At 48.8% G+C, this 15,929-nt stretch overlaps 1 protein-coding gene across 1 annotated transcript in view; it reads right to left on the bottom strand.

Annotated features, from left to right (window-relative positions):
- Positions 1–13,301, bottom strand: part of LOC118256162 (rho GTPase-activating protein 7-like) — a 41,547-nt gene extending 28,246 nt beyond the window's left edge. The window contains exon 1 of the mRNA XM_050713565.1: positions 13,187–13,301. Within this exon, the coding sequence (XP_050569522.1) occupies positions 13,187–13,193 (7 nt within the window). The 5' untranslated portion in view covers positions 13,194–13,301. The remainder of the gene's footprint in view (positions 1–13,186) is intronic.
- Between the last annotated feature and the right edge of the window lie 2,628 nt (positions 13,302–15,929).

The raw sequence follows: 15,929 nt of genomic DNA, 5'->3' as shown, positions 1-15,929 counted from the left end.
CCTTTTAAAAGCATGCTTAGCATACCACTGAGAAAGATTACTCTGCTGACGGAAGTCAAGCGTCTGGATTAATTTAAAGGAGTGCATTTCACAATCCATCATCCCAGAATAGGAGAAGAAGGAATCGCTCGGTTAAATTAAATGGTGAGTTACTTGGGAACAAATCAAAGGAAATTTGTCTCTGCACTGTGTCTAGTTCAGATGTGAAATTTGGGGCAGAGGCTATTAGAAGCCAAGCAGTCTGGTTGGATTTAACAAAGACCAAATGATTTTACAAGCAGTATTTATTTACTTGCACTCTTGCACAACATGCAAAGTAACAGGATATGTTGCATGTGACACAAGGGGGCAGTTTCAGGCCAGCACCCTTCAAGGACTTTTTGAAGAAAGGTATGGAAAAACCAGCCCGGGAATGGTGGGCCAGAAGCAAATCCTTCCCAAGGCAAGTGGAAAGCAAATGCAAGGGATGCTTGCTGCTCCTGCCACGCTGGGTCTGAAATGGCAGCGGGACCTTCTTACAACAGGTTCCTTTTCTGGGGCACTTTGGTGGCCATCACAGGCTGTATTTGGTCCATGTCTGTCTGCTAAAGGACTCCTGATTAGACCCTGCCCAGGCCATGTCCAGCTGCTTAGGTGGGAGTGTTCTGGACTGAAGGGTTGTATCTTTTAAAAAAAGGATTTACCTGAAAATCCACCTGGAGAGACAGGCTTGCAGGACATATCATCTACTGAGAACATTTTACAGACAGTAGAAGGGCTGAAGGAACTTAATAGAAGAGTATAATAAGGGATGTGCACCTGTTTAAAATGTCTTATCGCACCAATTGGCTGCAGCTTTGCAGGTATTACCCAAAGCCTAAAGTTCTCAAAGAGTACTTTTAACTTTTTTTTTTATTATTGTATCTTTAAATAACCTCTGCCTGTTCCATTTTCCATCAGCTCTTCTCCTTAATTTTCACTTTAAATTTTGAACTTTTTCTCCCTAGACCTATACAGCTATATTTAACCTTCTCATAGCAGAAGAAATGATAGTTTGGAAAAGAACTGCAGTGAAATGCAGGCTTCTTTATAACCGTTCACTCTTTAAATCACAATATTATCCTCATAATGCAATACCTGACAACATTCCAGGCAAAAAATTAGCACATTTCATTTACATTCATTTCCCTAACTAGGTCTCATTTATGCAGTGAACAGCAGGGGCCACTCCACCAGCCGTGGCTCTGTCCCTGCTCCCCCAGGGACGAGTCCTCCTGTTTTCCCAGCTGCTTTGCTCTCTTGCTTCCTCTTTCTCACTGCGCCAGCCCAAGAAGCCATAGCGAGAGCAAGCAAGAAAACAAACCTTTCCCTCACACACCCTGGTGTGGAGGAAATGTCCTTCACCCCTAACACTTTCCACGTCATCCTGCAGGCAAAGAGTGGTTGTGGCCAAAGGAGCGTGCTGAGGAGCATGGACACACATTTCTACCCATTTGTGACCTTTAGGGCATAATGAGGGCGCGCAAGAGCTCAGCCAGATTGAAGTGTTTGCAAAACTGTCACAACATAAAGCTCCCTTTTTCCAGGTGGCACGTACGCAGAGAGGACAGTGAAGCTCTCCTTTGCCAGTAGACCAGCGAAGGTACAAGTGTGAGGGAATGGCCACAGACGAAGTGACTTGCTCAAAAGGAACCTGCAGGAAAGTCATGAGCACCACTCTGATGTCTCTCCCTGTAGACCGAGGTTGTGTAACTATTCACCACGGAAAAGTGTCCCTCCAGGCCATGAGCTTTTGAGAGGCTGTACCTCCAAGCTGGGAAGTGAGGCTGTGAGTCAGTCCTTCTCCAACCTTGCAAACACGATCAAACAGCCTCCAGCTACGACCTGAAGCTTGCCGAGGCACTGCAGTTAGCAAACACGCCAAGCTGATTTCATATTTGGGAGCAATACTATTCCTTCTTATCCGCTTCCAACTGGATGCATGTAGGCATATCCCGTAAATCTCATGCACTAACTAGCATGCTGTAAAAAGACCCAAAATACTGGAGGAAGGTGTTGCTCTGGAGAGCTGTGCTGAATCAAAGAGGACAAAGTGAGAGCAGATACGCTGCTGTTGGCCAAGGTCACAAAGCTGAAGCAAAAGCTGGGCAAAGCTGAACGCAAAACCTCCTTCCAAAACTCGCCCTTCAGGGCCATCCTGCTGCGGCGCAATCTTCTCTGAAACCAGTGTGGAATATCATTTCCATCATTAGTATGATTAATCCTTCTCTACTGCAAATGGCAGCTTCGGCTGAAATACCAGCCATTTGTTTTTATACGTTTGGCCAAACATCTTTTCCTTTTATAGGCTTGGCCAAAACCAGCCCAATTTTTCAGGGTGATTGGGCATTTGGCAGTAATGCACCGAAATGGCTTTCTACAGCCGTATGATAGCTGAGCGTTGCCACAGGAAGATTTATGGCAGTGAGCCCCAGGTAAGGATGCTCCATTTTCCTGCAGACTGATTAGCACTGTCTATTTCAGTGATTTAAGTGTTTTTTCAAAGAATGCATCTGAAGAGCTGAAATGGATACATATTGTCAGCTTCTGGCAGTTTAAGTGCAAACAGCTGCCTTGAAAGCTCTGTGCGGTATCACAAAGAGATGAGCCTCTGTGAAAGCGAGTCAATCAAAGGAGATAAATCTTTGTGTCAGTTCCAATTATTGAGATACTCCAGTTAACTCAGGGAATCACAGACATTAGCCTGGCTTTAAATGCCCACGTGGCTGGGACTATACCATTGCTCTTGGGAGGCAATTTCACTGTCTGACAGATCAAGAGGCTTTTCTCAGCTAGTTAATTCCAATTAAGTTTTTCCTCTCAATTTCATCCTACTATCCATTATCCTCAGTCAGCTACCCTTAGTAATTCCTCTCCTGCCATGCTGCCCGTGTTAAGAGTCCTGGAACTAGTGACATAATTACACGTACCTGGTGATGGCACCCTTGAGACCTCCTAGCACTACAGCCTCAGAGCAAAGATGGTCTCTATCTTAAAGAGCTTCTTCCAACCACTAACGCCTTTTAATCAAGCTATACACCTTAATTTAGGTGTACAAGTAACCTCCCCTCCTTGTGTTTTGCCTCTTTTTTCTCCTCTGATAAGTTTTGTTCCTTCTGACTAGCCTGATTTCAGATGGTACCGAAGAGCAGATATCTATCTGGAAGGCTGCAAGCACCAGCGTCCTGGAAGTCTTTGCAAGTACAGATAACATAATATAAAAGATGATTTTTTTTTTCCCACCATGAACTTCATATAAAGGGTATTCCATTAAAAAATTCCTTGCCCTTCCAAAAATTACTGGGATAGATGGACTTTGTGGCCCATCCTAAGGCTGGTACTAGATTGCCTTCAGAAAAAAAAAAAAACAGTTTTGAAGGCCAGGAGTAGAACCATTCACCATAAGTGAAATTAATTTAAACCAAAACATTTTCAGCCAAATTTCTGTTTTTCCTTTGGATTTGTTTTCTAATAATAGAATTACACACACCAGAGCCAAAATGGGCTCCTGAGTCCATTTACAACCTGGCTGCACAGAGCAAAGTGGATGGGACTCATCAGGGTCTTATCTATGTTCTTGGGATGCGCTGGTCACGCAGCTCCCCTCCCCTTACCCACACTGCCAGCTCTCTCACAGCCTCAGGAAGACAAATGGAATGAAAAAATGTTTAAACATATTCCTCCAGCACAGGAAGTTCAAGGGGTTTGCAAGTTTATTTCAAGAAACGAGAGGAATTTGGCCCTTTTTTCAACCCAGCAGTGAGCATCAAAGGGTGGCATACCCCTCTGAGGAAACCAACCCCCTTACAGGAGGGTGGGAGGAGGAAGCACAGGAACACGGGGCTCAGGGCGCGTTTGAAGGTACGAATGCTCCTTCGGTTGGGGCGACGAACAAGGTTGTGTTCTTTGCCTACCTGGGAGAACACTGGATTGTGTCAACCGATTTGAACACGCACACGTCAACTGTCTCTCTTAATTTGTTTTGATTTGCATCCAAAAAAAAAAATTAAGAGAGAACTTTTCAAAATCAGAGTCAGCCTTTTAGCATTTCACATAAGATGTCCAAACCTTAGAAAAAAGTCTCAGGAAAATCTCTGAAAACTGGTTTCCTCTGACTGCACACAGGGGAAAGCCTGGTGGGCTGCCTGACATTGAGCATCTAAGACAACGGTCCGTGTCCACAGCCCTGACGGGATGAACCCACGAGTGCGGAGGGAGCTGGCCGATGTCATTGCGTGGCCACTCTCAGTAACCTTTGACTGATCACAATCAAAGCCCCTTCAAGCCTCAACCATTCTGTGATTCTCTAAAGAAAAGTTAACTTGGATCAGACACGCAGGAAGTGAGTGCAGACCTTAAACCAGTGTCTGTCCTGCTGCCAGCCTTCTGAACCAGCCAGTCCTCCTTCAATTGCATTTTAGCACCTTCACGTAGCCATGGGTAGAATTTTAAACTGGCCACTGTATGATGATATTTCATATCCAGCAAGCTCCCGCCACATCTTAATTATTCACTGGTCTTGCTTTGAATCATGGGGGCATGGCCTTGGAGAAAGGAGTTAACAGAAGGTGGAGATATCTGCACAAAGAACATCTACTTTAGCCCTTCTAACTGCATTACCAGTTCAGCAGCAGAATAAACTGATTATAAAACCTGTAGGTATTTTCTCTGGCAGGACAGAGAAACGTATTGCTAAAAAAAAAAAGAGAAAAATGGAAGAATTTCCAAACGATCAGTTTGTAACCAAACAGCTGCTCTTGGCCAGTATCGTGGGTACAGCAGAAAGTACTCAGCCAAATGCTGCCTGGGTTGCACAAGCTAAGATCCAGAGGAACTGCTCTGAGGTCGTCTGAAGTCAAATTCGCAGAACTGGGCAGAAGTCCTGCATAGATTTACACCCATGATTAATTTTATACCGCATGCTGTCTTGCTGAGATCCCAGGGATAAAATGTGTGCATGTTCAAGTCAAGGTTTAAGCTCTAACCTAGATTTACACCAGTGTAAAGGAAAGCACTACACAGCCCAGTATTTACATTATTCAGGCCAAGGAAAAAATGCAGTGGCAGCTGTGAACAGTCTAAAACTCAAAACCCTGATGGGAAGACCTTCATCCAGAGGTTTGGGTTGTTGTTGCAGCTGACTCTCTGCATATCCTTTAACTTTTTTTTCTGCTTTCAGAGATGGTTGACCTTAAATGCAAAAGGATAACATGGGTCAGGAGAAGCATTTATTATGGATGAGCTATTTTTCTTTCATGTTAGCAAAATCCTTTTGTAAAAATTGGCAGGAGTCCTTGCTACAGCTAAATTTCAGACCCAGGGGTGATCTGGAATTTAACATTATTTATGTCTCTGTATTAAAAAAAAAAAAGCAATGAGAAGGAAGCAAATTAAAAGAAAATAATCAGAACACAGCTGAGGTCTGATGGCTTTTCTTTTTGGAACCACTTGATTCTATTTCCACCCTTGTCTCCACTGAAGTCAGATCACTATGTCAGTGGTTTAAGGGCTTGCTATGTAGAAGTTAGAGTATCTGTGGAAATTGCACGGCGGCGCCTAACTCTAGGTTTTTGCACTGGCAAGGAGCACGAAAGACGTCACCAATTCAGAGAACTAACTGGCATGGCAGAGCTCCTGATTGCAGGTGTGCAGACTCCGTCTGCTCACAGCGCTGATGTGTTAACAGCAGCGCACAGATTTTGCAGTTTAAATCCTTTGCAACACGGGTACAGAGAGGGGGCCTCTGTATCCTGCACATGTACAGAGAGGAGCTCTGGGTGGGGATAAAACCCTGCAGTCACGGAGGCCACACGCCAGCCTCTTGTCCCCCAGCCCCCAGCTTTTAATTGGGTCGCAGGGACAAGCAGCCAGATGCTGCAATCCTCGTCCACTCTGGGCAGTACGTGGCCTCTCAGCAATTCACCCCCTGACTCCAGGGAGCTCTTGGTACCATAAAAGTAACTGCTGTGCATGGACGAGAGCTAAAGTTCAGCCCTCGACTGCCAATGCTGGCCAGACTTGCATCGTTCCAGAGAAGATCGTTTCTCAAGGGCGGGGTTGCAAAGAACATTTTTAGGAAAGGGTTATTTGTGTTTGCTTGTTCCCGGAATGGTCTGAGGGTCAAAGCCGGACTGACTGCTTTTCCAAGCTGTGCTCACTACCAAATAACACACACAGAAACCTAAGCAGCAAGTTTGTAAAATATTCAGAAAACAGGTTTGCTTCTTGCCCGTGTTATTTCACAGTAATCTTCTAATAAAGCTGAACACGATTGTTCATTACACAGACATGCCCAAGAGAAAACTCTCTCAAAAATCTTGTCACAACCAGGGGCCAACCCTAGTGATGTAACAAGCTCTGCCCACACTTGTCCCCTGGCCACTCATTCTGCAGGAGATCTCTCTTCAAAAGGATACAGCTCCCTGATGAAGTGTCTCGTCTCTGCCCTGCACAGAACATGGAGGGGACTACGGGAAAGCAAGCAGCACCACACAGCCCCTCCAAAACCGCTCCCTGGGAGCTCAGGAGAAGCTGCCATTGTGAAGCTTAGGGTAGAGATGAACTATCTAAGAAGAACACATTTAAATGCACGATGGTTTTCACTTTGAGGCATTCTCCCTCTCCAGCATTAGCATACATTCAGTATGTGCATACTTAATGTTCTGCAAGCTTCACAGCAAGCAGGTTGGCTCGGTGGCACAGGGAACTTGCCTTAGCAATTCAGGTGGCTGGGTAATGTCAGACCCTGCAGGTATGGCTAGGGTGACATTTTCAGAAGTATCTACATTTCTTAGACTCTCTAAGCTCCATTGAAACTTGCTTGAGGTGAATTTGAATGGAATTTAGGCTCCCAAATCTCTTTTGTGTTTTAGAAAAAAGTAGCTTCTGTCTTCAGATTAAGCAATAAATAATCGCAAGCAGACCATGCTTGGAAAGTTTGTGAAGTTGGGGATAGAGGAGTCGTTTGGATGGCATGAACATGAGCATAAATTTGCTGAAAGGGAGAAAGACCCAAGAGCAGGGCTGACGTTAGGTATGAACAGCTAATTTCATCACATAACTAATCTGGCGCTGGAAAGTCTGCTACTAACTTACACTCCATAAAACTTGTCATAGTTTTCACTGTCCACCAGTGGAAATACTAAAAGTTCAAGGCTTGAAGGACACATCTGAACATTGGTGCCGTGTTTGTAGGACCTGAGATGAAGGAAGCCCAGCACCTTGGCTCAGATGTCCAGGCTGGCACAAGGCTGCTGATCCCTGCTGGTCAGCACGTCCTTGTGTGCAGCACCAACAACAAGCCCCGGGAGCTGCTGGCCCAGCAGCGTGCTTACCAGCCCTACCTGACATCTTGCCTCTCCTTTCAGCTGTCACAACTGTAGCGACGGCATTGCAGTATTTCCAGTTTCCTAATCTGAATGGTTCCCTCAGTCGTTTTTCCACTAAAATGCTGAAGCATTTTTGGAAAACATCTAAACAGGAAGAGAGCTGACCTCTCCTCCCTGAACATCGCGAACTCGCTTCTCCTGGCACCGGGACATCACTCGTGTGCCAGCTCCTGCAGTGACTTCAGGACAACCCGAGGGGTGGATCCCATACCTTGCGATTGCCTTGTGTGCTCTGAAGATTACGCCTAAGTTGTGTTGAACTGTTCAGCAGCCCATTAAGGATGTTTTAGGATTTCAAAGTCCTTCCAGTTCCTTGCCAGCACGCCCCCATTATTCCCGCTTACAGCTGTGCCTGCACAGGGATCCCTGGTCCGGCCACCGGGTGGTGGAGGAACCACCCCACAGCCAGGGAGCCGAATGGAAGAATTCCTCATCGAGGAACCACTCCTCCACTGAGACCATAGACTCCCAGATACTTATTTCTAGTAGATGTCAGGCGGCTCCTCTCCTGGGCACTTTCACAAGGCACAATGCTGGTTTTCTGGGGTTTGTTTCCTCTTGGAGACCTTCTGGCTCTGGGGCATCATCACAGCCTCCTCATCTGGCAAGGAACGGCCCCTAGAACAGAGCCATCACGTTCCCCACCATCCAACTGCTTACTGTAAAGGCCCCAGAGAGGAATTTCTCTTCCCTCAGGTGGGTGAGCTCTGCCCACCAGGAGCCTGACCCGTGCTAGAAGTCCCTTGCCATTGGAAAGGACGGACACAGCAGGCGCAGAAGCCCTGTGACCTTTGCATGCACCAAACCCAGCCCAGCCAGGCCAGAGGGCGCTGCGAGAGCATGCGAGGTGCCAGGAGGGATTTGCTTGGTGAGTTTTCCTTGCCAAGCTCAGGATTCAGCACTTCCGCTGGTGTAAATCAAATGCTGACACGTCTGTGGTTGCCAGAACAGCGCAAGAATGAAAAAATACACGTACAAAAGGAAAGGCAAGGATCTGCATGTTTCTGCACTCACACATTCCCCCTGCAGAGCACCCAGAGTTGTTATCTGCACTTTCCTTAAGAGGCCCTAATGTGCCTGGAAATTATGTTTAATATATATGCCAGTATATACGCTAGTACATATTAAACATGCCAGTGTGAGGTCCTTGCAGCAGTTTTGTCATGCTGCAGAATTAATCTGAGATAGGTAATAACTGCAGAAAATTAGATTTATGTTAATTGCAAGTTGGTGGTTCTTTTTTTTTTTTTTTCCCAAAGACTTCTAAGTCCCAGCACCATCCCAAAGAATCAAACCCGTTAGGAAATACCACCCTCCCACGCCACCACTTTCACCTCCACACAGGAGAAGACCTCATTCCTCTCCTCCTGGCCGCGACGCGAGGCTGGGGCAGAACGTCCCACCTGCATTCACTGGTGAGCCTTCATGCGGACACCCCAGCCACCAGCTCCAGCCTCTGCTCTGTCCCAGTGCAGGGGAGCTGTGCTCTTGATTACCTCGAATTATTTGGGGTATTTATTCCAGGGAAGGGCAACATGGCCCAGGGCAGCCCCTGAGAGCCACCAACAAACTGGACGTGAAGACACACCGCTGTCTCCTCCACGAGGACCTTGTTAAGGCTTAGCAAACTCAGGGGACAGCCCAGAAAGCTGTGTCTCCTGGTGTTTACATGCAGTTCACCTTGCCTCCTCTCTCTGCACGCTTCCTGAGCACCCACCTTCCCAGCCCCCCCGAACAGAGAAGCTATACCTCTCTGAAACCCAGAGAAGGCACACCGTTTCCCCAGAGCTGAAACCAGGCACTCTGAGACACAGCAAAATGCTAACGTGTTACTGCTCAGAAAGACTCACGATGAAAATTAATAGAAGGGCATGGTTTGCAGCTGTCCCCCATCCATCGTGTCTGTTGCAGAGGGGTGAGGCCCTCAGTACGCTTGCAGCACGGTGTCTGACATGCCCGTCACAAGCTGTCATTTACATTTCTCCGAGTTCTTTGTTTAATGTCCGATCAGGTTGGAAACAGTTCAAGGCAAATCCCTGCAATTTCTCCTTCCAGCTGCGTCAAACAACTCTCTTAGCCTCAGTAATTAGTAGCTTAATCAGCTAAAGCACCGAACATACAGAGCCCTCAACTACGTTGCTCTGATGAGGGACACTGGGTCCACAGCATCATCAGGGCTGCAAGTGCAAGAACAAATCTGCTGTGGATTGAAGGACATTTGAAATTCAAAATGAGTTTTCTTTCTGGGTAGCTTCAGAAATGTACAGGCTTGTTAGGAATCTTTCTTTGTATTAAATTATGGATCCTTTTGAAAAAAACCTTACACCCTATCACAGCATCTTTGTCATGAAGCAATGCACATGCATACAGAGCAGGCAGAAACAGCACGGGAGGAGCCTTGTTGGCTGGACATGGGGAGAAAGAAGCAGCACTGGGGTGGGGCGGGTGGCAGCTCCCATCCTCTCACATGCAGTGCGTGGTCCTGCCTCCTGCACAACGCGCCCACCTCTGTCAGATGTCCCCACATGCAAGGAAGGAGTTGGGTCCTGTCCCAGAGCTGCCTTCTGGGCTGAACACCAGTGTTCAGAGGGGACGTCCCTGCTCAGGCTGGGCTGGTCCTGGAATCAAGATGAGCAATGCTACGTAGTATGAGACAGGAGAAATGAATACCAGCCCAGGTAACACCAGAATGTACTGTTTGTTCAGTTTGAGATTGTCAAAAACATTTCATTTCTGATGGAGAATGACTCCTGTATTTACTTCCACAGGTGTACTTCACTGAAAAACTGCATGATTATTGGTGGTGGGGTGGCCTTGGGTCTGCATGTAAATCGCTTCCACCAGGGAGTTTTAAGCACTGTAATTCACTTATTTATTCAGCAAACACATCTCACTGCACTTTGCTTCTACTCTTTTAACAATATACCCACTTTTAATAAAACTTTAAGAGGTTTTCCATACAACTTGCATACCCCAGCACCAGCCAGCCCGGCCCTGACCACTTGTATATTCTACCGTTGTTCAGTACAATGTTCAACCAAAACGCATGCAGAATTAACATTCCCTGTGCTGTCAAACTGATTAGAGATTCAGCTCAGACGAGAGAGGAAGTGCACGGTCAGGGTAGGTTCCTGTGCACCTATAAATAGCTGTTTGACATGGCTAACACAGAGTCCAGCACCAGACATCTGCCCAGGCTCTGCCCCCCTTTTGCCTCTTGCCTGTACAAGTGCGACTGACAATGAAACGCGTCCCTTTCGACAAGGAGCTTTTGAAAAACACATAGGGTGCTCTGCTAAGTTACCTGAAGCTGATGGAGGTTGCCATTTGCTGCAGCAGAAGGAGGGCAGCTGGAAGCCTGCCAGTAGCTGGGTCCCATGGGGCTGGCAGCAAGGAGACTTCTGTTCACCTGGTGGCATCACTGACTTTGCCAAATGACACGTGTAATCTGAGAACGTTTCCAAAATGCTCCAAAAAAAAACTAGGAGCCATAAAGCTCCTCTTTGTTCACTTCACTTCAACAGAACAACTTTAGGAACAGCTTTGCTGCCTGCTCTGGGTGAGGGTCCCTAGCGCTGGTGACACTTCTGGTCCCCTGCTGCAAACCCAAGCAGGCTGTGACACCTAGTGGCAAGGACCCTGACAGCCCAGAGGAGGCTGTACGTGACAGGTGCTTGGCACCATCCCTGGACAATCAGCCACAGCTCACGTTACAGACTCTTCAGACTCCTCTTTATGCATAATTTCGTATTTATGTGTAAAGTTGAACACGATGTCTATTTCTATTCAGGCTGAGAGGAGCTGGTGATGGGATGGTATATCCACCACGACAGACAGCTCTCATGTGCTTCGCAGTAGGTGGGGAATGTCCTGTCCCAGGCAACCATCGAGGGAACCACACTGCCAGTGTCGCCTCCAGAGCCACGTCTGTGCAGTGGCACGAGAGTGAGGTGGGCTTGAGACAAGCTTGGCCATTCGCTGTCTGACGTGGCTTCCAGCCTGTGTCCCCCTACCAGCCATCGCTGCTGGTGTGTGACCAGCTCAGGTGTCCCTGTCAGTGCTGCCCAAAACCCCGCCTGCAGCCAGTGAGGTGGAGCAGTGACTGTGGCACCACAGGGCATTTCACGTTCACCTCCACCCCCTGCCCATCCTTTACAAGGGTTTACTTCATGTGTCAGCTTTTTTTTTTTCCACACTATTCAATTTCATGCACCACCTTCAGTGGCCTATTCAATATTAGCTTGAATAATGAGACAGAAATTAAACCAATAGGCTTTGCCTAACAAATGGAAAGGCCCCATCATACAAGGCTAGGCTGCATAAGTCAAGGATATGATCTGGTAACCGTGCTGCTCACTGACAGAGGAGAGGAGCAATTACTAAATACAATGTGTAAAACTGAGAAAAGAAGGTCAGGTTTCAGAGGGTCCTGGCTCTTGTTGGAGAGGATCCATGAAGGAAAGCTGGCAGCTGTCATGCAGCACATGAGCAGCAGCCCCTTTGTGGAGCTCCCTGCCACCCGACCACAGCCCCTGTACCCAGTGGGGCCTGTCCCTGCCGACAGGCAAGGCCAGCAGCCGTGAGCAGCATGGTGCTGAGGCTTCCCTGGCACCCAGGCAGCTGAAATCAGGCCTGCTTAGGGTGCTTCGGGTCGCTGGACTGTGCCAAGATGCTCAGGTCATCCCAACTCCAGCAGCCATGAGACATCAGGCACCACAGGAAGAACCTTAGTGAGGTGTCAGTAGGACCTGTCTTTCATCTTCCACCTGTCAGAACACTTTGTTTTAATGCCTGAAACAGCTGCTTATTCAACACAATTTACCCGTGGGGGAGCCACAATCCCCTGCCCACACAAACCAGGCCCTCCTGCCCCACGCTGCTCTGCCCTGCGTTCATTGTGTCAGCGCTCAAGTGCAAAGCGTTCTTGTAGTGAATTCCTCTCAGTGCAGTCTAGGAACACTGCCCATTCTTGTCATGATTTATAGCTTATGCCATCAGTTGACTCCTTTCTGAAAGATAAGTGATTTTCCCCCTAACAACATGCACGTTCTCCACTGCCTGGAGGACCCATGTGGAGCGAGATGCTTCGTCCTGGAGCCGATCGGGTTCCTCTCATGCTCGGCACGCTGCCAGGGTGACGCCAGACAACGAGAAATAAATCGACTCGAAACTTGGCCGGAGAGCGCCTTCAAACAGAGGGCTGAAAACCCATCTTGATTTATTTTACAGAGGGGCGAAGGGCGAGAAATGCGATTCCACTCCCCGCGGTGGCCCAGCCGAAAGGGCCCCCTCGAGGCGGCGGGCAGGGGCGGCGGGGAGCAGCCTCGGCTGCCGGGGCACCCAGCTCCTGCCGGGGGCACCCACCGTCGGCCTCCCCGGGCCTGGGCCGCTTGCCGAGATCGCCCCGAGCCGCCCCAGCCCCGGGCCCGGCCGTGTGGGCGCCGCGCAGGCGGCTGCTGCCCCCCAGAGGCGAAGCCGGCCCGGCTCGGGCAGGTCGGGCTGAGGAGCGGCGTGAGGGGCCCTGGCCCTGACTTGGGAACGCTCAGGGTTTCAGTTTCCGATAACTGCATTTTATTTTCGAAATTCCGAATAAAATCTGTCAGTGGAAAAATTTCCCACTTTTTGTCTAACCCTGCAGGAGCACAAGAGCTGCAACCAAGAGGGAGCAGCTGGACCCACACCTTTGTCACGCCAGCCCCCAAGCAGCTCTCACCCTATTTTCTGGTTAATAAAACTGGAGGTGCAGAATAAGCAAGAGAAGAAAAGAAACCTTTTCCTACCTTCCATGGGTAGAGCGAACCGAGCCGTGTCACTGCCCTGCACAGAAGTTATTCCCGTGTCCCTGCAAGCCAGCAAACCCTGCCTGGGGCGACCGGGCTCCAAGCCCGCCTGCTTGGCTTTAAGCAGGATCATGGAGATCCCACCCAGGACGGGGTGGAGAAACCTCGCTGGGAAGAGGGCGAGCGCAGTGCAGTCACAGCCTCTTCCAGTCCCTCTTCACATCTCAGCAGCCTTCGCTGTGCCATTTCCTTTCCTTTTTCCTCAGCATTCACCCGCGGTTCCTTTGACTGCCATCCCGCAGCAGGCTCAGCAAACACGCTTGCAATGGGGATTGAAAGTGACAGTGCCAAACGTGTGGGTGGTGCGGGCCCTGGCAAGAAATACTGTCAGGAAATAAGTACAGGAAACGTATAGTTTAAATCAGATGCAGGATGGAGAGTCATGAAACGCAAAGAGGTACTTGAAGCACTAGAGTTATGACAGTGAGAAATCCTCAATTAACTGGAGAACTGCCCAACTGAATGAGCTCAGTGCAAAGCGCATTGCTGAGTGCTATTAATGTAGGCATGACCCCGGATACTCAGCTGTATTTTTACCATAGGCAATGGGAAAAATATGCTAAATGTAGTGCTCTTATGCTGAAACTGTTTCAAGCAGCAAAAATATATTTTCTTATAGACAACCTCCACACCAAATTTATTCTGGATAGAGAGCAGGCAGCTGATCATGGTTTGAATTTATTTTGCAATAAAACATCTAGCTGCCTGGTGTATTTGAGCAGGCACTGTTGCACGCTTGCAGAGAGGGCTTGTGGCAAGGCTGGCTGCAGAGACATGGACACAAAGTGGTCAGAATGCAGGGCTGGGTCCCACAGCAGCCCACCTGGAGTGCTGGCTGGTTTGGGCTTCATTGGATTTTTTTTTGGGGGGGAGAGACCAGAGGATGCTAGGAGGACATTTGGGCTTTAATGAGATTATTGCCTTCCATGTGCATTTACTCACAATTTTGGACCTATTCCCTCTTCCTTTGAGATTTTCTATGTTAAGCCATAGACCAGGCATGATTTTCATTAAAAATCAATTTAAAGAAACATAATATCAAAGTATGATAACTCAGCCATTTTTTGAACTATGAGAGAAAGATAAGAGACAAAATGAAGCTGACTCCCTGCCTCGATGTCCTCCCTCAGACTGTTTAAGCCTCCAGCTCTCATGCTCTGTGGTGCTCAGATTTTTGTCTCACCTTCCAGGGCACTTAGCACCCAGAAAAACACAGCCCAGCTGCCCCGCATCTCCTACAGCCCTTCAGAGGGTATTGCCTGCAGGATCCCAGTTAACAATGACTTCAGCTTCTAACATTCCTATGCTGGGCAATATCACTCTTCTAAAAGCAGGAAAAAGCTGCCAACAGCTGGGGCTGCCGCTAGTTCTGGGTCCTCCCTGGGCTCAACACTCAGCTCCCCTCTCCTCACACTTCTGCTAGCTCAGAAGTACCCAAAGAGTTGTTTTAAAACCCAAATCCTCAGCTTTTTCTCGCAGTGTCAGGGCAGGCTGGGAGGCATGGGCACAGTGCACGCTGCTGGGCCGTGCCCACACTCAACGTCCTGAGCTGTGCCCCCAAATGCTGGTCCAGTTGGCCAGAACACAGCATGAGCTAGCATCTGGCTGGGCCGAAGCCCTGGGACTCTTCCCACCCGTCCCCACAGAGCCCAGGGGGAGACCGTCCCCATGCACCCTGCCTGCATCTCGTCCCCAGAGGCTGCCTGACCCCAGGCTCCTTCCCAGCCTCTCTGAGCTCTGGGCCCTCACAGGAACAGCAGCGGGATATTTTTAGCCTGTTTACAGAGACAGAGCAGTAAATTTTGGTGCAGCTCGCAGCCAGCAGTGCTAGCACAAGTGGCCACAGGCAGGGGAGAAGCCACCAGTGCCTGGGCAGCAATGTCACAACAGTGTGCCTGGGGAGGTGCTGGCGCTGGGGGAGAAAAGGGAATCAAGATGGCACCAGAGCTGGGAGAGGACATCAGGTAGGTGCCTCCTTGCCTGCGTTGGTACCAACATACCAAAGCTCACATAGGAACACTAGTCAATGCTATCTGCTTTTCTCACTACACTTAGGGTTTGGTGACTAAAAAGTTCCAGACAGCAGGTTCTGGTGTGGACAACGTTTCTTCCCCAAATGCCACTTCAGCCCCATGACACCTGCTCTGTTGCATGGCAGAGCAGTAGCTGGTGTTCAGCACACTTCCCTGCTGCCTGCAGCCTCCCAGCCTGACCCTGTCTTTCTCCCTAAAGCTAATGAAGGTGTCTTCAGGCTTTCCAGCCATGTACACACCAGACCTGCTCCACTCTGCAGCCAGGCCCCCTCAGGCCATTGCTTGCTCTTCTTCACAGAGCCCAGGGCAAGAGGAGAAGCAGCTGTACTGGAGTCCTTACATGTGGTGCAGAGTAATAAGTACTATCTGTGGATCTGCCCCTTATATTGAGCAAAAATATGTCCATGCTGTCTTCTCACAGCCCAGCACAACTTGGGTGCAACTCAGTTCTGGAAGGTCACCCAGGTCAGGAGCCAACACAAAATGGATGGTTCATCCCAAAGCAGACCCAGCACAGAGCTGAGCACTCAGATACAAGCCCAGCAGGGGCCGATATGTACAGGCAGGGAAAAGGTGTCTCAGAAGGGGCTTTGAGGCAAGAGAAATCCAGCTCAAACCATGAGCTGTACCCCTCCAGCTCAGAACAAGAC

The sequence above is a fragment of the Cygnus atratus genome, chromosome 14, assembly GCF_013377495.2.
Source record: "Cygnus atratus isolate AKBS03 ecotype Queensland, Australia chromosome 14, CAtr_DNAZoo_HiC_assembly, whole genome shotgun sequence".
In the NCBI taxonomy this organism is placed as follows: Eukaryota; Metazoa; Chordata; class Aves; order Anseriformes; family Anatidae; genus Cygnus; species Cygnus atratus.
The sequence above is the reverse complement of the archived record's forward strand: the minus strand, read 5'-3'. Positions and strand labels throughout refer to the sequence as shown.